The 26,844-nt window shown below is 42.5% G+C and overlaps 1 protein-coding gene across 6 annotated transcripts in view; it reads right to left on the bottom strand.

The window, feature by feature from the left end:
• The window catches only part of DZIP1 (DAZ interacting zinc finger protein 1), a 65,034-nt gene that overhangs the window by 36,140 nt on the left and 2,050 nt on the right, over positions 1 to 26,844 (bottom strand). For 4 of the 6 annotated variants that reach the window (XM_033177416.1, XM_033177414.1, XM_033177417.1 and 1 more), the window contains exons 4-9: positions 25,155 to 26,098; positions 17,137 to 17,224; positions 13,922 to 14,046; positions 8,751 to 8,912; positions 6,333 to 6,470; positions 3,442 to 3,504 (exon numbers count right to left, since the gene is read on the bottom strand). In XM_033177416.1, coding sequence (XP_033033307.1) covers positions 3,442 to 3,504; positions 6,333 to 6,470; positions 8,751 to 8,912; positions 13,922 to 14,046; positions 17,137 to 17,224; positions 25,155 to 25,886 — 1,308 coding nt within the window. In that variant the 5' untranslated portion in view covers positions 25,887 to 26,098. The remainder of the gene's footprint in view (positions 1 to 3,441; positions 3,505 to 6,332; positions 6,471 to 8,750; positions 8,913 to 13,921; positions 14,047 to 17,136; positions 17,225 to 25,154; positions 26,099 to 26,844) is intronic. The other 2 variants (XM_033177419.1, XM_033177418.1) reach the window with 1 other exon arrangement.

Below are 26,844 nucleotides of genomic sequence, written 5' to 3'. Positions count from 1 at the left end.
GGCTGAATGATGCCCTGGCTAGACATCTAGCTACCTTCCACATTCATTCTGCAAGTGTGTAGCGAGTGCCAACCACATTTCAGGCACATGAGTGGATGCTGGGAAGACAATGGAGAGCGAAACAGATAGAGCCCTTTACTCAGAGGGCCAAGGATATGATTGGAGAGACAGATAATAAACAAGGAAAAAAATAAGCAAGTAAACTATTTAAAATAGTGCTCAGAGCTCTGCTTGAGATGTGATGGGAATAATAAAGAAAAGGGACTACCTACTTGGATAGAGTGACATCAGGTGACCAGGACCCAGAGGCCAGAGGCAGTGGGGTAGGCAGGGTTCTCAGGGGGCTCTCAAGGTTGCACTCCTGGTGTACACCCCTGTGTGATGCTGTCCGTTGGTCTGAAGAGAACATTGTGCTTCTCACAATGCAACCACAGAATATGGCAAAGGTGAAGGGACTTTGGAGATGCAATTGCAGTCCCAAATCTGCAGACTTTGAGGTTATGAAAAGGAAGATTATCCTGTGTGGGCCTGTCTTATTCAGGTGAGCCCCCTAAAGAAGTTCCAGGCTGGGCGTGGTGGCTCACGCCTGTAATCCCTACACTTCGGGAGGTCAAGGCAGGTGGATCACCTGAGGTCAGGAGCTTGAGACCAGCCAAGCCAACAAGGTGAAACCCCATCTCTACTAAAAATACAAAAATTAGCTCGGCATGATGGCACATAATCCCAGCTACTCAGGAGGCTGAGGCAGGACCAATCACTTGAACCCAGGAAGCGGAGGTTGCAGTGAGCCAAAATGGCATCACTGCACTCCAGCCTGGGCAATAGAGTGAGACTCTGTCCTACCAAAAAGAAAAAAAACAAAAAGTAAGAAGTCCCAGGCCCTTCCTGAAGGGGGAGAATGTAAGCAAGAGAGACACACTCTAGCTGGCCTTGAAGTTGTCATGCTATGTATTGCTATGGAGAAGCAGTAGCCTCTGGGACCTGATAGTTTCAGCCCTTCAAATAACCACAAGGAACCCCAGACAGGAACACAGCCCAGCTGACACTCTCAATGCAGCCTATAAGTCCCTGAGCCCAGCGAAGCCCTGCCTGGACTCCTATACATTGAGAAGAGAAATACATGCCACTTTCAACCACTCACTTTGTGGTCATTTGCCACACAGAATAGACACCTCATTCCGAGGGCAAGGAGGTAGCCATGTGAAGAGAAAGGGGAAGGGCTTCCCAACAATGACAACCAGGTATGAAAGAGGAAAAGGCCAGAATGTTCTAGAAATGAGCAGAATTAGAATTAGAATCGTAGCTGGAAAGAGGAGGTTCCGGGGGGTGGGGGTGGTCAGGCTGAGGCTAGAATGGTGGCCAGCAGCCAGGTTATTTTTCTGGCTCTGTGGAGAGCAAATTAAGGAAGGGGAAGGCTGGAATTGAGGAGACCCACCCTGGGGCCCATTCAGAAATGGAGGCTTAGTTCGTGGTAGAGGCAACAGGAAACAGAAGAACTGGTTCCATACAGCGAGCCCTGCAGACAGCCTGGACTCGGAGATTGAGAGAGAAAGGTGGAATCAAGATGAGCACCTGGGCGGATGCGGTGGCTCAAGCCTGTAATCCCAGCACTTTGGGAGGCCGAGACGGGCGGATCACGAGGTCAGGAGATCGAGACCATCCTGGCTAACACAGTGAAACCCCGTCTCTACTAAAAAATACAAAAAACCTAGCCGGGCAAGGTGGCAGGCGCCTGTAGTCCCAGCTACTCTGGAGGCTGAGGCAGGAGAATGGCGTAAACCCGGGAGGCGGAGCTTGCAGTGAGCTGAGATGCGGCCACTGCACTCCAGCCTGGGCGACAGAGGGAGACTCCGTCTCAAAAAAAAAAAAAGAAAAAAAAGATGAGCACCTGGAGGAACGAGGGTGCCATTTGCCACGTCTGGGGAACAAACCCAAGAACTTCATCTTAGGCAAGTTGTACTTGAGAAGCCCATGGAGATGTCAAGTACAAAGCTGGTCACCTAATCTGAACTCAGAAGAGTTGTTTAGGCTGAAGAAGTAAACATGGGCATGATCCACACACAGCCCTAACCCCACTTCAAGAAACTCTCTCTGTTCAGTCCCTAGGATACTCTGCATTTATCCCATCCTGATTCCCATATCTGTAGCCTCACTTCTACTCTCCTTTTGTACTGTAAGCAGTCTGAGGGCAGGCATTGTTCCACACCTCTTTTTAGCCTTATAAAGTGTAGTACATAGCAGATGCTCAGTAAATATCTCCTAAATTGAACTGCCACATCAGTGATACAATTTTCAATATACTGTATATGCGTATGTATATAGATGTATATTGGTTGTATGTCTGTGTATTATCACTATAAATTTGCATGATGAAATGATATTATAAATGGAATAGAGGAAAAATAGTGGTTCCTATTTCCTTTTCTAGCAATGATAGAATCTTAAAGGTAGATTAATGTCTAACTTTCCCATCGAAGTTCCTCAAGAACTGCAGATGTTTTGTGAAATATTTTTAGTTTTTGTTTGCTTTGCTTTAGTTTGGCTCTAGTACTGTTCACAGTTTCTTTTTTATCCCCATCTTCCTCAGTATTTGTTCCACTTTGGAGAAATATAAGCTGATAAATTTTTTGATCATCTGAACACACTTCATCCTAGCAATTATACACATATATGATCTTTTGTTGTTTAATATTCTACTAACTAAGAAAGGTAATATTAGAAAATGTGCAAAAGAGGAAACATTTTTTCCATTCAGAAAAGATCTACAAGAAATACTAAGGTACAAAATACAATTTCAAGTGAAAAAATAAACAGAAATTTTCCTATTTTAAGATCTTCTCAAATACATCTACTTTAGATATTTTGCACTAGTGTAAACACATTTTAACACTTAAATTTCTGATGTACTCAGGTGAAAGAGAATCAGTGTCATAATTAAAAGCTTGTTTTCATTAAAGTGATTTTAATGCAAACAGTTCTTGCCTTTTTAAAAAATTACTTACATTGCAATTCTGTGATGCAAAAAAATCAGAAACATGTATTTGACAATGAAGAAATGATTAAGTAACTTATGATACATCCAATAAGATCATCATGACATCATTAAAAGTCATGATTTTGAAGAATACTTTAAAACTTAGGAAAAGTCTATGATATATGAAGTGAAAAGTGTACAAACCTATAAAACATAATTCGAATGTTGTAAAGCTATGTATACATGAGGTTCTACACTTACAGAAATGCATAAAAGAAAACTGAAACAAATTATAAGAAAGTAGTAGCAGTGGTTATCGTTCGTGTTAGAATTATAGGTAATTTTAATTTTGCTACACATTTCTCCCCAAATGTTATTAAGTGGACAAATATTATGTTTATTAAAAAGAAAAGCAAATATTCCTTTAAAACATGGCCCACTTTAGGCCATTGGTTTCTTAATCTTACCCGACTCTTCTCTTTCTTGTGTTCTTGATGAATAGCTTGAACTCGAGCTGTCCATTTGCTTTCCTACAAAATAAAAGAATAATTTATGTACAACTGTAACAATGAGATCTATGCAATATGGAAGCTTCCTTTTTAGTGAATATCTATGAAACCCAACTATCTATCTGGTAAAATTTTAGCTAGTGAAATAGTTTGGCTCTCTGTCCCCACTCAAATCTCATGTGTTGGAGGATGGGCCTGGTGGGAGATGATTGAATCATGGGGGTGGACGTCCCCCTTGCAGTTCTCATGATAGTGAGTGAGTTCTCACAAGACCTGGTTTTTTAAAAGTGTGTAGCACTTCCCTCTTCGCTTTCTCTCTCCTGGCTCCACCATCTTAAGACATGCTTACTTCCCCTTTGTCCTTCTGCCATGATTGTAAGTTTCCTAAGGCCTCCCCAGCCATGCCTCCTGTACAGCCTATGGAGCTGTGAGTCAATTAAACCTCTTTTCTTTATAAATTACCCAGTCTTAGGTGGTTCTTTGTAGCAGTGTGAGAACAGACTAATACAGCTGGTATTTTTTAGAATATACACAGTCAAAAATGCTTAAATATATTTGCATCTGGTTTTAATCTTATACCATAAGGCAGGGGTCAGCAAAAATTTTTGAGTAAGGAGCTAATAGTAAATATCATAGGCTCTAGGGGCCAAACAACTTGGTCACAACACAACACAATACAGTTGTGTCATCCCACAATTGGGACAACAGCCATGGATAAGATGTAAATGAACTAGCACTCATAAAATGTTACTGGGACATAGCCAGTAACACTTTATTTACAAAAGTAGGTGCTAGTTTGCCAACCTAAGAGGCCAAAAGGAAACAGCAACGTTTCTGAGGCCATGGGTTCTGAACTGACCACACAACTCACAGGACGGAAATAGAAGAAATTTAGGTGGGACCTTAGGATTTTAGAACCATGTCCTTCAGTTCATGAGCGACCAGCTGTAGTTTCCAGCCTGCTGGAAGCAGATGTCAACAGTTCAGTTCAGGACCCAGCTCCTGGTTTCCTACCATATACCAGGCACCTCGCTGGATGGCCACTGGCAGGCTAAAAGAAGGTTAAGAGACAGGCCCTGCTCTGCATGGGAGGCAAGTAGACACAGCCATGGAGAATCCACATATAATGTGTATGTGATCAGGTCCCACTTAGGGACTACAGAAATGCTATAGCCTAGAGGCTCAGGAGAACTTTCTGACAGTGGTACCTGCCGCCCTGGCTGAATACTAAAGAATGAGTAAAAGACAGGTCCCGAAAACTGGGAGCTGCAGGACAGGCAGGAAGGCAGCCAGAACTGAGGAAGAAGACAGAAGGCCATGTTCTCAGAGGCATGGGCTGCTGGGCCACTGAAGTGCCAGGAAAGAGAAGAACAGAGAAAGATGTCCCAGGGACCAGAACCCAAAGGACCCTGCGAGCTGGTGGGAAGTCCAGAATAAGGGTCACTGAAGAACTTCAGACAGGACAGGGACATGGTCAGCCTGACTGCAGTGGAGCAGGCAGATTTGGGTCGGGGAGGAAAGAGGTGAGTACAGAAGCAAGAAGCAGTGATCCCTATTTCCAAAGTCCACTTACCTTTTTTAGAATGACCCAGGCTTTTTAAAAAAATCCTGAATTCATAAGCTCTCATCTCTATTTTCTTCCTAGTTTAAAAAAATTGTTCCCCTAAACTGCTGTGACCAAAATAGCCATGATGAAGATTGTGCTGATTACAGAAGTTCACTTCCAAATAAAAGTGATTGTCTCACAAATCTAAGAGATCATCAGTTGGCCAGTTAGCTCTGTGTGTGTGTGTGTATACATATATATGTGTGTATATATGTGTGTATATATATATACGTGTATGTGTGCATGTGTATATATACACACACACGTATATATATACACACACACATACACACACACACACATATATACATTTTGTTTGAGGCTGTCACTCTTGTTGCCCAGGCTGGAGTGCAATGCTGTGATCTCAGCTCACTGCAACCTCTGCCTCCTGGGTTCAAGCAACTCTCCTGCCTCAGCCCTCCAAGTAGCTGGGATTACAGGCATCTGCCACCACGTCCAGCTAATTAAGCCAAGGTGGGTGGATCACCTGAGGTCAGGAAACCAGCCTGGCCAATATGGTGAAACTCCATTTCTACTAAAAATACAATTAGCAGTATATTTAAGCTCTAAAACTAAATCTGGTGCTTCAATATGCCCTTCTACACCTTTTGAAATTGAAAGCTACATCTGAAAGATGAAAAATGAATAGCTAGGTTATACTAACCAATTCAAATTGATTTTATGGAGAGAAGAAACAAAACAGTTTTGCCAACTGTTGTGTATGCTATTTGCCAACAGCAAGCGTGTAACAAACACCTCTTATGACTTAGGCATGTTGTAGGAGAAAAATAAGAGCTAGGCCGGGCGCGGTGGCTCAAGCCTGTAATCCCAGCACTTTGGGAGGCCGAGACGGGTGGATCACGAGGTCAGGAGATCGAGACCATCCTGGCTAACACGGTGAAACCCCGTCTCTACTAAAAAGTACAAAAAACTAGCCGGGCCAGGTGGCGGGCGCCTGTAGTCCCAGCTACTCGGGAGGCTGAGGCAGGAGAATGGCGTGAACCCAGGAGGCGGAGCTTGCAGTGAGCTGAGATCCGGCCACTGCACTCCAGCTTGGGCGACAGAGCGAGACTCTGTCTCAAAAAAAAAAAAAAAAAAAAAAAAAGAAAAGAAAAATAAGAGCTAGTCACCTTCATGGTTACTCAAAAAGACACACACTTTTTCTGCAGATGACGCTCACTGTAAATTACTTTGCTAAGAAAAAGGAAGGCATCCACTGCAGCTGTCACCCACTTGCACGTACCTGACTATCAAGAAGCTGCATGACATTATGGAAATCCTGGGGATATGGAGAGCGGTCTTCTTTACACTCGTGTGCATCTTTTAATGTGCCTATGTTGGACTTGATCTGCATGTTGGACTTCTGGATTTCTGACAGTTGCTATAAGATAAAATTCAAGCTCAGTACTACAGTTAGACTTTTATAAGACTGAAACGGAGAATAAAATCAGGGAGCACGTAGCTGTGTTTTAAATCTGACTGCCCTCTTGGATGCTCCTGGATGCTCTTGGAAGCTTCTCCCACTTCTGCTTCCCTGTGGTTTTACTGGTTTGTTTCTACTGCTTGCTGGTCTTCCTATCAGAATATGTACAGGGTGAAAAAAGGGGAAGGAAAATCTAACTTTCTAATCTTAAATGAGTCTTTTTTTTTTTGAGACAGGGTCTCATTCTGTTGCCCAGGCTAGAGTTGCAGTGATATGATCATGGCTCACTGCAGCCTCAACCCCTGGGTTCAAGCGATCCTTCCACCTCAGCCCCCCAGGTAGCTGGGACTACAGGCGTGCACCATCACACCTGGCTAATTTTTGTATTTTTTTGTAGAGACAGGGTTTTGCCATGTTGCCCAGGCTGGTCTCAAACTCCTGGGCTCACACAACAATCTGCCTACCTCAGTCTCCCAAAGTGCTGGGATTACAGGTGTGAGCCATCAGGCCCAGCTGGGGCTTAAAATTTTTTATGGGCACTTAATAGGTGCCAGAAACAGAAGAACTGAATGCACCTGGTTCTTAAGCTAGTTTAGTGAGAGGCCAACACTGTCCAGGGACCATATCAGTAAATCCATTAGAGACATAACGTTTTAATTTTACCCTTTTCTTTTGATGTTATTCCCAATGTTACTCGTGGCAAAAACTCTCAGAAAACCACAGAAGGTAACATGTTAACTTCAAAAACAAAAGGATGGGGGAGCGCACTTCTCCTCTCCTCAGTGTAGGCTGCTCATAGTGACTTCATTTCAGAAAGGACAGCAGGGAAAGGAGGAAAAAAGAGAAATTCTTCAGTGGATAAACCTGACAAACACTACCTCAGCCAGGTAGCCAAGCTCAATGGCAACAGTTATAAATCATGGAGATTCATAACACAAGGTCTCAGACAAAACATTCAACTATACTGCTCCTGCACAAAAATGCCACCGACAGCACGTAAATTACCAAACATGGCTGTGTTTCAATAAAATTTCACTCATGACACTGAAATGTGAACTTTAATGAAATTTTCCTGTGTCACAAAATAGCCTTCTTTTTTTCCCAACGTTTTAAAAATGTAAAAACTGGCTGGGCACAGAGGCTCACACATGTAATCCCAACACTTTGGGAGGCCCAAGTGGAAGGATCACTTGAGGTCAGGAGTTTGAGACCATCCTGGCCAACATGGTGAAATCGTCTCTACCAAAAATACAAAAATTAGCTGGGTGTGGTGGCATGTGCCTGTAACCCCAGCTGCTCAGGAGGCTGAGGCACGAGACTCACTTGAACCCACGAGGCAGAGGTTGCAGTGAGCCAAGATTGTGCCACTATCCTCCAGACTGGGTGACAGAGACTCTGTCTCGAAAAAAATAAAAAGTAAAAATGTAAAAACTATTCTTATGTCACAGGCCATTCAAAAGCAGGTGGTGTGCTGGACTTGGTTCATGGGCCATCGTTCACCAAACCTCATGCTAGAGTTTAAAGAGTTTTAGGAAAGCCCTCAGGTGAATTTCAAAAATCTCTATTTTTGTTTATAAAACTTGTTGGCCCCTAGAGGGAGCTCAAGGACCTTTGCTCAGCTCCCTTCCTTTCTACCTTTTCCCCCAAAGAAAAGTCATGTCAAATCTAACCAGAGAGCTTAGAATTCTTAGCAGGAGGACACTGATTGATTGCCTGCTTTCTAAAGAAGCAGCTCAGGTATCGTCTATGCATGAGGCCAGGGCTGTATGGACCAGGGCTGTTCCCATAAGGGAGAGGGGCTCATTTAGCCATAACTTGCTTGCTTTAGAGATCCTACCCGGGCCTGGGTAGAGGAGCGGGCCTGGCAAAGGTCCTTAGTCTTTCTGGGTCTGCTTTCTTCCATTCCCACTGGACAGTGGAAAGTTCCAAAACTCAGGGAGGAGTTTACAGTTCAAGGCTAACCTAACCAGATAAGAAAAGAGGGACCTTCATAGAAGAGGGTCGTCTATATCTCACCACAGGTGTTCTGCACTGGAGTTTAAGGCCAAAGCTCCCACTCTCAGCAAAACACCTCTGACTCACTCTGTCACCTCTATGCCTCCCTCAAGACTCTTGGGGAGAAGAATGTCTGCACCAGGGTACCGTAAAGTAACTGCTGGATCCCCTGGCCTTAATGCCATCCTAACACCACCTCTCAAGGCAATCAATACCATAAGAACTTCTAGGTTTAATACTTACATATTCTAATGCTGAATTCTTTGAAGTTAATTCTTTAAATTCCTTCATAAGCATTTCCTTGACTTTTTCCATTTCATCAACTAGTTTCTCCTTTTCTTCTTCTTTCCACCTATCAAATAACTTCAAAAAGTCTTCCTCTTTTGTTTTTTGCATTTCATATTCCTGAAATTATTTTAATACACAGCTTTAAAAGTTCTGGTCTGAAGAAAATAAGCAATATTTAAAATAAAAGTTCATAGCATCACTTCAAAAATGTTAGCTAGTATTGCTTATTCCAGTTAGGCTTGTAATAACATTTCCTATCATGGCAGGTCTGTGCACAATGATTTTTCTAAACTAAAGGCAGCACACAGAATCCTCTTGTCCTTACATCCCTTAAAATAACAACAGAGAGGCCCAAGGCCTCCAGCTTTTTCTGTTCTGTGAACTTCTATAAAAGTCATACCATAATATATAAAATGTAAACATGCTTTAAAGAAAACATACATTGAGCAATAAAAGAACATTTCTTGACACCATAACAATTTGGGTAGTGTAACTCCATCCCACCCCCAGAAAATACAAATTCAGATTAATAGGAGCTAGATTCAAGGTCAGCACTTGATTTCTCAATGACCTTCAGGGTTTTTAAAATCTAAATTGAGAACTTGAACAACACTATATGCCAACTAGCCCCAACACACATATACAGAACTCTGTACCCAACAACAGCAGAATATGCATTCTTCTTCAGTGCACGTGGAATATTCACCGGGAAGACCTTTTTTAGCCCATAAAGTGTTTCTTGGATTTAAAAAGATCAAAATCATGTAAAGAATCTTCTCTGATCACAATAGAATAAAGCCAGAAATCAGTAACAGAAGGGAACTGGAAAATTAGCAAATACGTGGAAATTAACAACACGCTTTTAAACAAACAATGGGTTAAAGAAAAACTCACTAGGGAAATTGGAAGATACTGTGAGGTTAATGAAAATGAAAACATAACATACCAAAATTCATGAGATGCAGCCAAATCAGTGCTCAGAAAGAAATTTATAGCTGTAAGAGCGTACATTTAAAAAGAAGAAAGGGCCAGGTGTGATGACTACACCTGTAATCCCAACACTTTGGGAGGCCACGGTGGGAGGATCACTTGATCTCAGGAGTTTGAGACCATCCTCAGAAACATTGTGAGACCTCATCTCTAGCAAAAATTAAAAAAAAAAAATTAGCCAGGTATTGTGGTATGTGCCTGTAACCCCAGCTACTTAGGAGGCTGTGGTAGGAGGACCACTTGGAACTGGGAGTTCAAGGCTCCATTAAGCTGTGATTGTGCCACTTACTCCAGCCTGGGCAACAGAGAGATATTCTATCTCCAAAAAACAAATATAGAAGAAGAAGAAAAATATTAAATAAATAACCTAGCTAGAAAAAGATGAGCAAACCAAACTCAAAGGCAGCAGAAAGCAAAAAATTATGAAAATTAGAGCAAAGATAAAGCAAAGAACAGGAAAGAAATAGAGAGAATAGATGAAGCCAAAATTTGGTTCTTTGCAAAGATCAACAAAACTGACAAATTTTTAGCTACCCTGACTAAGAAATGAAAGTGAGGACATGACTACCAATCTTAGAGAAATTAAAAGGATTGTAAGAGAATAGAATGAACAACTGTACACCAATAAACTGGATAATCTAGGTGAAATGGACAAATTCCTATAGAAATTACCAGACTGACCCAAGACAAAGGAAATTTCAATAGACTTTCAATAAATAAAGAGATAGAGTTAGTAATCAACAACCTCCTAAAAAAGAAAAGTCCAAGATCAGATGGCTTTACTGGTGAATTCTACCAGCTATTTAAAGAAAATAGAATACACAAGAAACTACTAAAGTAATAAACAAATTCAGCAAAGTTGCAGAGTACAAGGTCAACATGCAAAAAGCAGTTATATTTCTACATACCAGCAATGAACAATCCAAGAAAGAAATTAAGAAAACAATTCCATTTATAATAGCATCCCAAAGAATAAAATACCTAGAAATAAATGTAACCTAAAAGGTGAAAGACTTGTACACTGAAAATTGTCAAACTTTGTGGTAAAAATTGAAGAACACCTAAATAAATGGAAAGACATCCCATGTTCATGGATAGGTAGATTTAATATGGTTAAAATGGCAATACTCTCCTAAGCAATCAAGAGACTCAATGTAATCCCATTTCAATAACCTTATTTGCAGAAATGGAAAAGCCAATCCTCAATTTCATATGAAACTGTAAGAGGCCACAAATAACCAAAACAATATTGAAAAAGAAAAACAAAGTTGGAAGATGCACACTTAGCAATTTCAAAGTCTACTACAAAGCTACAGTAATCAAAGTTGTGTGATATTGGCATAAAGACAGATATACAGACTAGTGGAATGGAATTGAGAATCCAGAGATAAACCCAAACATCTAGGGTCAACTGATTTTCAACAAGGCTGTTAAAAACATTCAATGAAAAAAGAATAGCACTGGGACAACTGGATAAACCACTTGCAAAAGTATAAAGTTGGGCCCCTCTCTCAATCTATATGCAAAAATTAACTCAAAATGGATCAATGACCTAAATATAAGAGCTAAAGTGATGAAACTATTAGAGTATATAAAGAACTCATACAGCTCAACAAAAAAGGCGAACAATTCAATTAAAAAAAATGGGCAAAGGACTTGAATAGACATTTCTCCAAATAAGATATATACAAACAGACAATAAGCATGAAGAGATGTTCAATATAATGGTTGTTAAGGAAATACAAATCAAAACTCGATGAGATACCACTTCCCACCCACCCAATAGGGTGGCTTTAATTAAGAAAACAGAAAAGTATAACAAGTATTAGTGAGGATGTGGAGAAATAGGAACATTACTGGTGAAAATATAAAATGGTACAGCTACTGTGGAAGACAGTTTGGTGGTTCCTGAGAAAGTTAAACATAAAACTACCATATGACTCAGCAATTCCACTCCTAAGTATATAATCAATAAAAATGAAAACATATGTCCACATAGAAACTGCCATATGAATGTTTATAGTAGCATTATTCATTGGAGCCAAAAGGTGAAAACGAACCAAATGTCCACCAATGGATGACTGGATAAACAAATTACGTATACATACATACATACAATGGAATACTAGTCAGCAAGACAGAATGAAGTACTGATACATGTTACAACTTAGATGAACCTCAAAACATTATGCTAACTGAAAAAAGACAGACACAAAAGGTCACACATAACTTTTTTTTTTTTTTTCAGATAGGGTCTCATTCTGTAGCCAAATGGGGTGCAGTGATGTGAACACAGCTCACTGCAGCCTTGACTTCCTGGACTCAAGCCATCTTCCTCCCTCCTCAGCCTCCTGAGTAGCTGGGACCACAAGCACATGCCACCACACTCAACTAATTTTTTCATTTTTTGTAGAGACAGGGTCTCACCATGTTGCACAGACTGGTCTTGAACTCCTGGACTCGAGTAATCCTCCTGTCTTGGCCTCCCAAAATACTGGGATTACAGTTGTGAGCCACTACACCTGGTCTACATATTTTTGTAAAGATATATACCAAATAGGAAAATTCATAGACATAAAGATTCGTGGTTACCAGGGGATGAGGGTAGTAGGAGTGATTATTTAACGGGTATGGGTTATTTTTCTGGGGTGTTGAGAGTTTTGAAACTAGAGAAATGGTGGTTGCACAATATTGCGAATACACTAAATGCTACTGGATGGTACACTGTAAAATGATTGCCTAAAAGAGATGTTGGTACACCCTTGTTCATAGCACCATCAGTCATAATAGTTAAGAAGTGGAAGCAACCCAAGTGTCCAACAACAGATGAACGAATAAGCAAAATGTGGTATACATACATATACCATCAACTATTATTCAGCCTGAAAAAGGAAGGAAATGCTGACACACACTGCAACACAGATAAACCTTGAGGATATTATGAGTAAAATAAGCCCATGATGACAAAAAGACAAATACTCTACACTTCTATTCATATGAGGTATCTAGAGCAGGCAAAATCACAGAGAGGGAAAGTAGCTGGAAGGAGGTGGGAGGGGAGCACTGTTGTTTAATGGGTAGCTCCAGTTTTTCAATATAAAACAGTTCTGGAGATTGGCCATATAACAATGTGAATACACTCAACACTACTGAACTGTACTAAAAAATAGTTAAAATGATAAATTTTACATTATAGGTATATTATAGTTTTAAAAAAAGTGAGCCCATGTGGAAGACAGAGGGCTCTGTCAATGATTCTGTGAAATGACTGCTGTTTTCCCTAGAAAGTCACACTTCCTGTCCCCATGGGGGTAACAAGGAAGAACTGTCACACCAACAGTGACAAGGAAATAAACACTCTTTGATGGCCTTACTCTCTCCATTAGGTACATCAAGGTCAACCCTCTGTTGGATCAATAATGGCATACGTGGTACCCACGGTGCACCCACAGTGACCCACAGAAGTCAGAACTCAATGAATCATGGGCCTCTTTCCTCTTGGGCCCTTCATCAACCCGAGTATCTCTGAACAAGTCATTCCAAGCACCAAACGGCCTGACACATGGGTAACACAGGTGAGAAAAAAGAGAAAAGGAAACAGATCGGAAGCATGAGGGAGACTCAACCCTCTGTTGGTGGCCTTGAGTACGGAGGAAGAGGGTCAGGAGGCCAGGAGTACGGGGAGCCTCACAAGGAAATTAGGAGCAGCCCTCCCTCAATGGACAGCCTGGAAGAAAGTGTAGACCTCTGGCCTACACCTGCCAGGAACTGAACTCTGCCAGCAACCAAATAAGCAAGAAATATTCTGTTCTAAAAGGCACATGGTCCTCTTGACACCTTGACTTTAGCCCAGTGAGATATGAGAAGTGTCAGACTTCTGTTTTAAGCAAAATTTTAGAAAGTTAATTGTGTGTTATATGAATTCCACCTCAATTTTCTAAAAGGCTTTTGAAAAACAAAGAAATATATTTCCAGTGATGTGTTTTGTAGTAAGATACTACTATGGCAATAAAAAATGCAATCATCTTGTCAAGTGCTACAAACTCTTAAGCATCCTCTGTTTATTAGAGTCCATGGCATAATTTAATTACATACAGTTAATTGTAATTAAAATACCACAGAATTCTTCCTGGTACCTTGGAGAATCTGACCGCACTGGCATGGTGTGCAGCTTCTAGCTCAGACCTGGTGAGCTGCAGCTCTTCCTTCAATACGACGATCTCACTCTGGAGCTTCTCAATCTGTGCATTTTTCTGATAGTCTGTTGCAACAGAAAATCATGTTAAAACACCATCTCTTACCAAATGTACCTGGAAACTTATGGGGTACAGTCCAGTTGATAACACAAAGGAAACTGTTCTCTTACTTGGGATACGATTATTTGTTTCATGCCACATAAGCCCATTTTTGCTCTTTAAAGTTTATTTGGAGCCCAGTGTATTTTGGGGCACCGAATTATTTTTTAGCAGATTCTTTCAGCCACTGTGTTGTGGTTGGATTATCCTACAGAGACACATGAGAACCCTGTTCAGGGAGCAATAATGGTAACAAGGAATAATACAGGGTGCTTTGACCCAGTGGCACTCTGGGCTTTTCTTAGAGGTGCCTGTCTCAATCACAGAAGGCAAGCAACAGCTTCCTCTGCAGGCACCACCATACCGAAATCTCTGTGGTCACCATCCTTTAGGTGCCCGCTGAACTCTCCTGAGGACCCCATCAGTGCTAATACAAGCAGAGGACTAGGGGGACATTCAAAATGCAAACTTGGGCCATAGCCTATCAACTGGGGTAGAAGTGAGGTACTGAAAAGTTGTAAAAGGAAGCAACAAGTGAAAGGAAGAATACTTATGTACATGTACTTACATGCAGATGTACACATGACTGAATGGATGTACATGTGTCTGTGAGTGTAGACATGAAAGGTATGGAAACCAAAGTAGAAAGTCAGAATCTCAAAGATGACCTGAAGAAATAATACTCGTTTCAGAGTCTGAAACCCTCTCTGAAACGAGTATGAGTTAGAATAAGATACTGAAACAGAAGAGAAAGAAGGTCAGTTTCACACTGAAGAATGGTAAATTAAAATATTTCATCTTTCCAAAAGATTGCTAAATTTTATCAGTGATTCAGGACGTATTAATGAGAGTATTATGCTGTTATTTTTGTTTCTACAAAGCTTAGCTATTTCCTAAGTAATCTGTTTAACTGGAATGGGCAGGAATGGAAATAGCCTAGCCCACAATGGAGGGAAAGGCAGATAGTGAGTATATAAGCCAAGTACCGATGTCTAGATACTGAGAACATGTAAGATCAGAATGAGGTCGGGCACAGTGGCTCACGCTGTCATCCCAGCCCTTTGGTAGGCCAAGGGGGATGGATTACTTGAGGCCAGGAGTTCGAGACCAGCCTGGGCAACATAGCAAAACCCCATCTCTACTAAGAAAAAAAAAAAAAAAAAAAAAACTAGCCAGGCGTGGTGGTGGGTGCCTGTAGTCCCAGCTACTTGGGAGGCTGAGGCAAGAGAATCACTTGAACCCAAGAGGAAGAAGTTACAGTGAACCAAGATGGCACCACTGCACTCCAGCCTGGGCAACAGGGGGAGATTACATCTACAAAAAAAAAAAAAAGATCACGATAAGAATTTCTGTGGGTTACTGTGGCAATCCGCAGGAAGCTTTGATCTGCCCATGGAGAAAGAGCCCTTACATTCTTTGCTTTTGAGAATACTTCAGCGGTAGAAAACCTGGCTCCTTGGTAAGCCCCAGAGTCCCCTCCCCTCTCTTGCATCTTCATTTTTCATACCATCCGTATTGTCGGTGGTACACGCCCAAACTCATCTTAGTATCTCCCACATCAAATGAAACAAAAATTGTTCCTGGGTCTCACATTTCTGTCCAGATGAAGCCTCCTATCTCTGCTTTCCTTCCCAGTGAGTGTTATTGAAACCAATGTCTGGATACGGTAGGACCACTCCCTCACGATTCTCAGCTCAGCTCAGGGGAATCAGACTTTTGTCCCCACCTGTCTACTGAAGCTGCTGTGCCGGGGTCACCGACAACCGTCTTGACAACAGCAGTCCATTGTTAGTCTTTAACTTACTCTGTACCTCAGGAGCACTTGATAGGACTGACCGCTGCCTCCTCTGTGAAATAGTTTTCCCTTGGTTTCCATGGCAACACACTCCCCAGGTTTCCCTCCAGCTTTTGATAGAGACTATTCCTCACTCTCTGCTGATGCTCTTTCTGAGCTCCTAGCATTGGGAAGACCTTGGGGCTGGCCTCACCGCCTTCTCTTCTCCATCTAGGTGACCTCAGCCAGAGCAGCTCTACTCCAGTGATTCCCAGATTTAAATCTCCAGCCTGGGTCTCCAACTCAAGCTGTAGCCCTCCAGTACCCCCACCTGCATGTCTGTTGCACATGTGATGTAAATGCACCCATGGCAAACACAAACTCTCATCCCTCTTCCTCCTTGAAACTACCTCCCGGCCCTGGCCCTCCATCACAGGAAACATCACCACCATTCACCCAAACATGGAGGACAGAAACCCAGGGTCCTCTGTAGCTTCTGGGTTCACAGCTTATCTGCTACATCTTGACCTGCCCACCTCCCTGGGAAAAAAGCTGGTCCAGGGCCCCGTCTCTCTCACCTGGGCTGCGATTGCAGCCTCCTCCCCTCACTCATGCACTGCTTCCACTGTCACTCCAACAGTCTAGTCTCTATCCACAGCTAGAAGGGTCATGCTAAGGTACACATTAATTAGATCATGTCCCTCCCCTACATAAAGTCCTCCAGTGGTTCTGCCTTGTGCATATAAAAACTCCACATTCCAGCCCACACCTTTACAGCCTCCTGTGATCAGGCTCCCAGCACTCCAGCCTCACCACACACCATCTCCTCGCCTATTCTACTCCACTCCACCAGCCCTTCTGTTCCTCAAACACATCATCCCGGCACACCGCATGCCCTTACAGTCAGTGTTCCCTTGGCCTGTGACACACTTTTCCCAGACTTTCACTCCGCCTGGAGTCACTCTCTACCCCACCGTCCTGCGCTATGATCTTTTGCCACCATTTGAGAAGAATTACTCATTTATGTGTTGAATTACTCATTTATCTGTTCAAATGTGTCTCCTCAACCCCCTTTAGAATGTAAAAGTCGAGAGAGAGTGGGGCTTCTCTGCTCAGCTTGTGGCTGTATCTCCAGCGCCTAGTGCACTGTATGCACCTCCTGAGGGCTCCATATTTACTTACTGAATTGACAGGGACTGTGATGGGAAATGCACTGGACCAAGTCTCATTGCCAAAAGAAAAAGGGAGCAGGAAGAGCTTTGAAACAGAACTCATTACTCACCAAAATGAGAATTTTCTTCAGTGTGGCGGCGTTGAATGTGACTTTGTAGAAAAGCTTGGTTCATAAAGGCCTTGTCACAAAAATGGCACTGAAAAGAAGAGAGCAACAAATCCAAGTGTCTGTAACCACTGTCGTCCCACTTAACTGCAATTAAAATTCAGGTACCTGGCCAGGCGCGGTGGCTCACACCTGTAACCCCAGCACTTTGGGAGGCCAAGGCAGGCAGATCACCTGAGGTTAGGAGTTTGAGACCAGCTGGCCAACATGGTGAAATCCCATCTCCACAAAAAAAGGCAAAATTAGGTATAGTGGCGTGTGCCTGTAGTCCCAGTTACTAGAGAGACTGACAGGGAAGAGAATCACTTGAACCCGAGAGGCAGAGGCTGCAGTGAGCTGAGATTGCACCACTGCACTCCAGCCTGGGCAACAGAGCGAGACTCCATCTCAAAAAAAAAAAAAAATTCAGGTACCTGAAGCACTACCTCTTGGGCGCTTTCTTGCTGAAAGATGCCATCCTGGCAAGAGATGCTGAAAGCATGACTAAAAAGAGAGATATGAAACCAGGCTGGGTGAAGTGGCTCATGCATATAATCCCAGCACTTAGGAGACTGAAGGCAGTTGGGGGGTCACTTGAGCCAGGAGTTCAAGACCAGCGTGGGCAACATGGCAAGAGCACATCTCTACAAAAAGTAAAAATATAAGTAAATAAATAAAAATAAAACCAGGGCATTCCTCCCAAACTGAACACAAGACAGTGAACACCACCTCTTGACAGATAAAGGAGTCCTTCTGCTGCTTTCTGGAGCCTCTGATGCCGCTCTTGTTAGACTGACAGCTTCTACTCTATCAACAACAACCTGCCCCTGCCACTCCAGCCACACCAGCCTTCTTTCTGTCCTGCAGGCACGCCAATCTCAGAGCCTTTGCATTCACTGTTGCCCCTGCCTGATCTTATCCAGACTTTCCTTCCATGGCTGGCACCTTCTCCTGACATTCAAGATGTCATTCATCAAGCATCTTCCATGCTGGGGATGATGGCATGTCCTCAACAAGGTCCTCCTTCAAGATCCTCCTGCCTGTCACAGTCTCTGTCATACCACATAGTCTTATTTTCATCCTCATACATCTCACTGGCTAATATTTTCATATTTATGTACTTCACTTGTTTATTGTCTCCAGCTCAGTCCCTCTAGGTTCTAGAATGTAGCCTTCTGAGGGCAGGGCCTCTAATTTATCTATAGCTTTATCCCCAGAGCACAGCCTTAATACATGAACGAACAAAAGCTTGGAAGTACAACCTATTAAAATAAATTTTCTGAGAAAAAAGAAGTCAATTCCTCATATACCTCTGTTTTTCTACTTTAACACTGATTCAAATTTTAAGCAAAAATCCCATTTGTTTCATCTATATCCTCACTCCTAGATTACTCTGAAGTAAATCCTGGATATTATATATTTCATTTGTAAATATTTCAGAATGTATCTCTAAAAGGAAGATAGGACTTTAACACAAATCATAACACCATTATTCCACCTTATAAAATATAAAAATTAAATCCTTTCAAAAAAACAACTATTCAACTATTTGGATAATTTTTAATTTTTGTTAATTTGATGATTTTTCCCTAATACTTCACATATTGTCATAGAAAAAATACTCGGTTTGTTTTGGAATAATTATTAATAACTGGATCCAAATAAGGCCCTATCCCTATCCTGTAACTGATGGTTACGTCACTTAACACTCTTTTAGTCTATAGGTTTCTCCTCTACCTCTTTTTTTTCCTTGCTATTCTTTTGCTGAAGAGGCTGAAGCTTGTCCTGCAGAGTTTCTCTCTATTTGGATTTTGCTGTTTTCATGCCCATTGTGTCACTGAACATGTTCTTTGGTTCACCATGCTGCCTTACTCTTAATCAGTGTAACTGCATCCAGACTTCAGGCTTTGGTTTCTAAAACTAACATTCTGTATATTTCCTTTTTTTTTTCTTTTTTTTTTAAGTGTCTCCCTCTGTTACCCAGGCTAGAGTACAGTGGCGCAATCATGGCTCACTGCAGCTTTAACCTCCCAAGTTCAAGAGATTCTCCTGCCACAGCCTCCTGAGTAGCTGAGATTACAGATGACTGTCACCACTCCCAGCTAATTTTTGTATTTTTAGTAGAGATGGAGTTTCACCATGTTGGCCAGGCTGGTCACGAACTCTCAACCTCAAATGATCCACCCACCTTGGCCTCCCAAAGTGCTGGAATTACAGGCATGAGCCACGGTGCCCGGTCATATTCTGGTACATTTCTTGGTATTGCATCTCAGAGAATCCTTAAAGCACCTCTTCAACCTCCTGGGCTCATGACAGCTTTGGTTCACCTATAGAACTTTAGGGACCCCTCACATCGGCTCTGATGTAAGTCATGTAGGCTCTCGGGCTGTGTACAGCACTGGAGAAAGGAAAGGAAGAGGAAGCCATGCCTCCCTCTCTCCCCACCCCACCCCACCCCAGTGTTCACATATTGCCACAAGGTGTTCTAACGATCCTGTTCCTAACAGAGACAGAGACCATCCAGCCTTCAAACTGCAATACGGCCACTCTATCAGGGCAAGTAGAATGCTTCAGTAGGGCTGCCCACGTAAGTGTAAGATGAGAGAAATGCACCGTGATGATGGAGAAGATGCAAACACACCACCCTGTCAAAGGGAGGAGGGGAAAAAAGGAGGTAGTGAGGGAGGGAAAAACATGGCATGCAAAGATAAAGCTTACTGTAATATATTTTCTATTACAGTATAGATTTACATACTGTATATATATAGAAGTTATATATAATTTATAACTTCTATAAATTAAGGAAGGAATCTAAAGATGCTCTTCACAATCTATTCACACCACAGAACATAAGGGTAGCATACATTCTATAAAATGATATGATTTTTTTAAAAACCAGAATGAGTTGAAAAAGAAAGATGAAATACAAAAAAAAAAGAGTTGAAACATCATTGCAGAACAAATAAATAAGAAAAAGCAAGGAATAGGGCCAGGTGCAGTGGCTCATGCCCGTAATGCTAGCACTTTGGGAGGCCAAGGTGGGTAGATCACCTGAGATCAGGAGTTCGAGACCAGCCTGGCCAACATGGTGAAACCCTGTCTCTACTAAAAATACAGAAATTAGCCAGGCGTGGTAGCACACACCTGTGATCCCAGCCACTCGGGGGGCTGAGGCCAGAGAATTGCTTGAACCTGGGAGGCAGAAGTTGTAGTAAGACAAGATTGCGCCACTGCACTCGGGCCAGGGCAACAAAATGAGACCTTGACTCAAAAAAAAAAAAAAAAAAAGAAAAAGCAAGGAATAAAAGAGACACTGTTGAAAACTGAATTGCTCACTAAAGGAAAGGCTGAGATAATTTACCACAGTGAATGCAGATTAGAAGGAAAGGATTAAAGCAATGAGAAAGAAACCAAAGAGTATGGAGCACTGACGGACAAAACCAATACTACATACAGGTAACTGGTTTCCCAGAAGTAGAGAAGCTAAACATGAAAAAAATTTAAAGACTGAATACAAGCGAGTCTCCCTGAAGTGCAGTGAAAGCTGAATCTGCAGATTCACTTTCACCAGGTTGTAGGGAAAACTGATACAGAACACTCAACACCAAGACATACCCTAGAAAGCTACTAGGCTTCAAGCAGAAAGAAAGGACTCTTCAGTCATGCAGGCAGAAAAAGCAAGTCACTCACAAGAAGAAAAGCTTTAAGCCACCCTCAAACTTCTCACAGCAACATTTACTGCCAGAAGACAAAGGAATCACATCTAAAAAGTTCAGAGGGAAAGTGTAACTAAGAATATTCTTCATCCAATATGTCTTTCAAACGTGACAGAGTTGAAGAAACGCAGCACTCTTCGGCCTTCTGGGTAAGAAAAATCATTTTGACAATCTTATGAATTAACAGATAATTCAAAATGAGAAACTCAAGAATGGAGATGTTGAGGTGAAAGGACTTTGAATGAGCACATAAATATAAAACCAATGAAAAAAAAACAAGTTAAGACATTATGGTTGAGTAAGAGAATGTGAATGTTACCAACCTGGACAGTGTAACTCTAGAAACGGGAGAGAAGCCCTGATTCTCACTGTGACTGTGTTTGCAGATGCAGCCTTTAAATGAGATAATTAAGGTTAAGGTTACATAAGGTCATAAGGCGGGGTTGGGGAGGGTGTGAGGTGGAGAAGGGGCAAATCTTTTTAGGGTAAATATGGCACAGTGGCTCACACCTGTAGTCCCAGCTACTCGCAAGGCTGAGGCAGAAGGAACATTTGAGCCTAGGAGTTCAAGGCCAGCCTGGGCACGTAGCAAGACCCCTTCACTTTAAAAAAAGAAAAAGAGAGAGAGACATTAACGATCTCTCTCTCTCTCTCTCTCCAAACACAGAAAAGGCCATGTGATGAGGACATAGCAAGAAGGTGGCTGTTTACAAGCCAGGAAGACAGGCCTCACCAGGAACCATCCCTGTTGACATCTTGATCTTGATCTTTGACTTCCAGCCTCCAGAACTGTGGGAAAATACATTTCTGTTGTTTAAACCATCTAACCTGTGTGATTTTTACGGCAGCCTTGGCAGATTGGCAGATTAGTACAGATCTGTAAGTATAATATCATTTATAGAAAATTTTCAAACTTAAAAACACTGTCTTATGAATACATATGTTCATAAAAATATTTTACATGTTCATAAACATAAATAGGAAGGATATAGTCAAACAAAGATTTCCTCTGGGAATGGAGGAAGGGAAAATTATTTCTAAGATGTTTAAAACTCTTTAAACATTTGCTATCTTGGAAATATAGCAAAATGCTACCCTGAGTTAAATTTTTTTTTTTTTTTTTTTTTTTTTTGAGCTGGAGTTTCGCTCTTGTCACCAGGCTGGAGTGCAATGGCGCGATCCCAGCTCACTGCAACCTCCACCTCCCGGGTTTAAGTGATTTTCCAGCTTCCGCCTCCCAAGTAGCTGGGATTACAGGTGCACACCACCACGCCTGGCTAATTTTTGTATTTTTAGTAGAGATGGAGTTTCACCATGTTGGCCAGGCTTGTCTTAAACTCCTGACCTCAGGTGATCTGCCCGGTATTTGTCCCAAAGTGCTGGGATTACAGGCGTGAGCCACTGCGCCTAGCCTAACCTGAGTTAAATCTAAGAGGTGGGTATATGGTGTGTCTTACATTAGTCTATACACTTTTTGTATGTTTACAATATTTTAATACTAATTTTTATTTGAAAATCAATGAGGTTTTTCTTTTAAAATCTCCCATATATGGGTATTCACTACATTGTCATTTTAATTTTTCTGTGTTTTAATTTTTTTAATAAAATATTGAGGAAAAAGACCTTACACATTGCCATCACTACTCCCCTTATACACAACACACACACACACACACACACACACACACCCCGTGGGGGAAAAAACCCATTAGGGTGCATGCATGTGTGTTTCTGTCTGTGTGTCTGTGTGTTCAAGCCTCCAAGAACAGGCATCTTTAATTTTTTTTGTCTCAGCTACTCAGTTCTTATGATTTCTTAAAGCAAAGGGAATGGAGACAGCGCGAAGTGGTATGAGAATGAGAATGAGACCACAATTTCTCAAAGGTAAAACTGATAATGCAGTGGACCCAATCATTGTGTCAGAACAAGAAGTCCAGCCTTTGGATTTTCTGTATAAGAGAAGACAGAAAAACTCACATGATAGCAGTCATATGGTTGTTCACATTTTGTAATAAGTCAGCTTTGGTATTTGTCATGTCACAAAACGTTTTTCCCTCATTACCAGGTATTAGCTAAAACGGTAACTACATGCCAAGCACTGCTCTAAGCACAGTCCATGCACTAAGTCATTCAACCCCCATTAACAACTGCTATATGGTAGGTACAATTAATATTTCCATTTCACAGAGTAGAAACTGAGGCACAGGGAGGTTGAGCAACTTGCCAAGGTCTGGTAGCTGAAAAAGTAGTAGGTGTCACTCATTTGATAAATTGAGTCATTACCTTTTAATTGTTACTTATCATTCACATTTGAAAATCTTCTCTTAGGCCGGGTGTGGTGGCTCACGTCTGTAATCCCAGCACTTTGGGAGGCTGAGGCAGGTGGATCACTTGAGGTCAGGAGTTCGAGACCAGCCTGGCCAACACGGTGAAACATTGTCTCTACTAAAAATACAAACATCAGCCAGGCGTGATGGTGCACACCTGTAGCCCCAGCTACTTGGGAAGCTGAGGTGGGAGAATCGCTTGAACCTGGGAGACCGAGGCTGCAGTGAACCAAGATCGCGCCCCTGCACTCCAGCCTGGGCAACAGAGTGAGATTCCATCTCAAGAGAGAGAGAAAGAAAATCTTCTCTTATAACAGCTATTTCTATAGTAACCCCCCAAAAAGAAAAAAAAGTTTATAAACATACAATTTCTGTATGTTAGAGGTTTTAACATTTCACTAGATAGCTGCTAAAGCTGGAGTATAATAAACCTTTAAAAAATGTTTAAATATAATCCATTGTATTTGTTGCACAAGAAAAAGACCACCTTAGCACTATTTGAAAATATTTACTTTTTAAGCAGCATTTATGAAATAAGCAATTAGCAACGCCCAGTGTCATTTGAAGATTATACCTCAGGGTTGTCTACCCAAGACCAAACACTAAGTCCTTCTAATAATATTAACTGTTCCCTTTTGTTTGTTTGTTTGTTTGTTTGATATGGCGTCTCAATCTGTTGCCAGGCTGGAGTGCAGTGGCACAATCTTGGCTCACTGCAACCTCCGCCTCCTGGGTTTAAGTGATTCTCCTGTCTCAGCCTCCCAAGTAGCTGGGACTACAGGCACGTACCACTACGCCCAGCTAATTTTTGTATTTTTAGTAGACATGGGGTTTCACCATGTTGGCCAGGATGGTCTCGGGTCTCAATCTCCTGACCTCGTGATCCGCCCGCCTCAGCCTCCCAAAGTGCTGGGATTACAGGCATGAGCCACCACACCCCGCCACTGTTCCCCTATCTTAAGAACACTCAACGCTCCTGCTGGGTCAGTTCTGAGCAATATTAACTGCACCATTTTCTCTGCCCTGCACCCAGTTCTCTCCAGCATTCATGCATTGGCTCCACTATTACTAAATCCAGTGAGGCCTTTTAAGCCATAGTTAGCCAAAAGGACTAGAAAGTAAGGGCGTGACATCAATCTTGTTAATCTGTTGCTTACTTCAATATCTTTCTCAATCATTGTTTACACCTTCTGCATTTCCTCCAACTAGTCAATAAAAAAAATACATTAGTTTATGTTATACTCAAAAATTGCAATATTTATCTTGGACTCAATGTCTAACCCAAAACAGTAGAAGATTAAGACCAGAAGATAAAAATATTTTATTCTTTAAATACTGTTATGTAAGTGAATGTCCTTGTTCTTAGACAATATACACATCAAAATATTTAGGATCTGCAACTCACTGTGAAATGGTTCAAAAGTAATAACAATATGTATACAAAAATAGAGGAACTGTGGCAAATGTTAATAGTGGGGGAATCTGGGTGAAGGGCATATGAAAATTCTTTACAGTCTCCTGGCAACTTTTCTGTCAGTTTGAAAATATTTTAAAATTTAGAAAAATGAGAAAAAGACCCTACAAATTTAAACATTCTGCATTGTTTGGGGACTGACTTCAACAGCAATTTGTATATGGTTTTTTCATGATTAGGTTGATTCAGAGGAGGAAAGTGTTCCAACAACCAGCATTTAGATAATTTCCATAAAGCACCACAGACGACATTTATTGTTTAATTATTAATCCTCTGATCGTCTGCAGAAGGTAATAAACCATGACATTTGCTGGTTAAAATTACTGTTTTTGCTTAAATAGACTGTGTCTTATGATATACAATATAAATCTTTAAGAAGAAAGAGTGGTGATACAGGACAGGCCTATCAAATGGGAACCGAGTTGTTGACTGGATTATGAATTGTGCTCACGCACAGCTGCCCACCTGGTAATAGTTGGCTTTGGCGTCGATCATCAGCTGCTGGGTGGAGATCATCTTCTTCCTGCGTTTGCACTCTTCCTTGAGCATCTTGATCTCCCCCGCCTGCTTGGTGAGCAGCTTCTTGCTCTGCTCGCCGTCGCAGTGGCTCAGGCGCAGCCGCTCCTCCAGGGTGTGCAGCTGAGAGGTGAGGAACTCTTGTGAGTGCAGCAAGTACTCGATGGTGAACTGCGCCAGACGGATGAGCTTCAGCAGCACCGGGTCCACCCCCGACTGACAGTGTGGGCACTTCTCGTCCTCCAGCTTGCAGAAGGTGATGTTCATGATGTTCTCCTGCAGGGTCAGCACGTCCACGGCCCCCGCCACCTTGTCCACGTCGATGGCACTCAGGCGCCGCCAGTCCACACTCTCCAGCCGCGGCCTGAACTGGAAGAAGGGCTGGGGCCCCGAAGCTGCGCTGGGGGTCACACAGGCCATGGAGGCCGCGCCCGCGGCGGCGGCCACAGTGACGTCGGGCCCCTCTGGGCCGCTGGTGAGCGGGTAGTAGACATGCTTCTGGAAGGGCTGCGGGGGGCACAAAGAGAGCGCGGCGGGAGGCGGGGATGGGGGGCGGGCAGGCTGGGGAGTTGGGGGTCCGGGGAAGCCCCGGTCCTCCCCAGCCCCGCGTCCCCGTCGGGGGCGCCCTGGCCTCCCGCCTCTTACCATACTTGAAAGCCAATCCGCTGCCTCAGCTTGCATAGGAGGAGCCGGGCGATCTCTACCCAGCCTGGGCCGCCTTCCGGGCCGCCGCCGCCACAGCCCTCAGGAGCGGGAGAAGGCCGGGTTCCTTGCTTCCGCGGCGGCGGCGGCCTAAGGTCTGGGTGTCCAGGACGTTGCTATGGCAGCCCCCAGGTCCGGACCTGGAGCAAAGGGCGCGTCCGCCCGCGCGCGCTCAGCGTGTACCCAGAACCCTGCCGGACCAGAGAAGACCTCTTGGACGAGCCCAAGTGTACACAGCCGTTCACTCGAAGAGGGTACGTCCTGGGTGCCGGCTCCCCAGGGCGCCACCCTCCCCGGCCTTTGGGGCTGGACACTCCATGTCCCTAAGGCAGGCGTGGGGAGCCACATCCCTGGGAACCTTTGGTCTTAACTGCCATCCCTTGGTTATTTATTCACTGTAGCCCTGGCCTTAGGCTTTGATATTAGACATACCTAATCATTCCATCATTAATAGGGGAAAAAAAAGTATCTATTCATCTTCATCTTTTACACACGATTTAGAAAACATTAAGCAATAAAAATATATATAATTAAATGTGATAGAGGAGGACTCGTTGCAAAAGGGCATCAGGAAGCTTTTGGCATAACAGAAATGTTTTTCATTTTGATTGAGGTGTTGACTACCCAGCAATATACACTTGACCAAATTCACCGAATTGTATCCTTAAAATTAAGGGTGGGTTTTTATTATATCTCAGTAAAGTTGTTTTTTAAATGAAATGTAGTTAATCATATTTGATGGCAGGCTTTCTAGATTTCTGACACCCAAGTTGCTTTTTAAATGGAATCTTTCTTTCTTTGTAGGTCAGCAGCCTAAATATAACATTTTGATAAAAAGTACAAACCAAAGAACTCCCCAAAATATGTAATACTTCACCCGCCTTTCCAAAAGGATACATTCTCAAAATGCTGAAGGTAGAAACAGATGGAGGGGGAT

Source organism: Trachypithecus francoisi, unplaced genomic scaffold, assembly GCF_009764315.1.
Source record: "Trachypithecus francoisi isolate TF-2019V2 unplaced genomic scaffold, Tfra_2.0 Lachesis_group18, whole genome shotgun sequence".
Taxonomy (NCBI): domain Eukaryota; kingdom Metazoa; phylum Chordata; class Mammalia; order Primates; family Cercopithecidae; genus Trachypithecus; species Trachypithecus francoisi.
The sequence above is the reverse complement of the archived record's forward strand: the minus strand, read 5'-3'. Positions and strand labels throughout refer to the sequence as shown.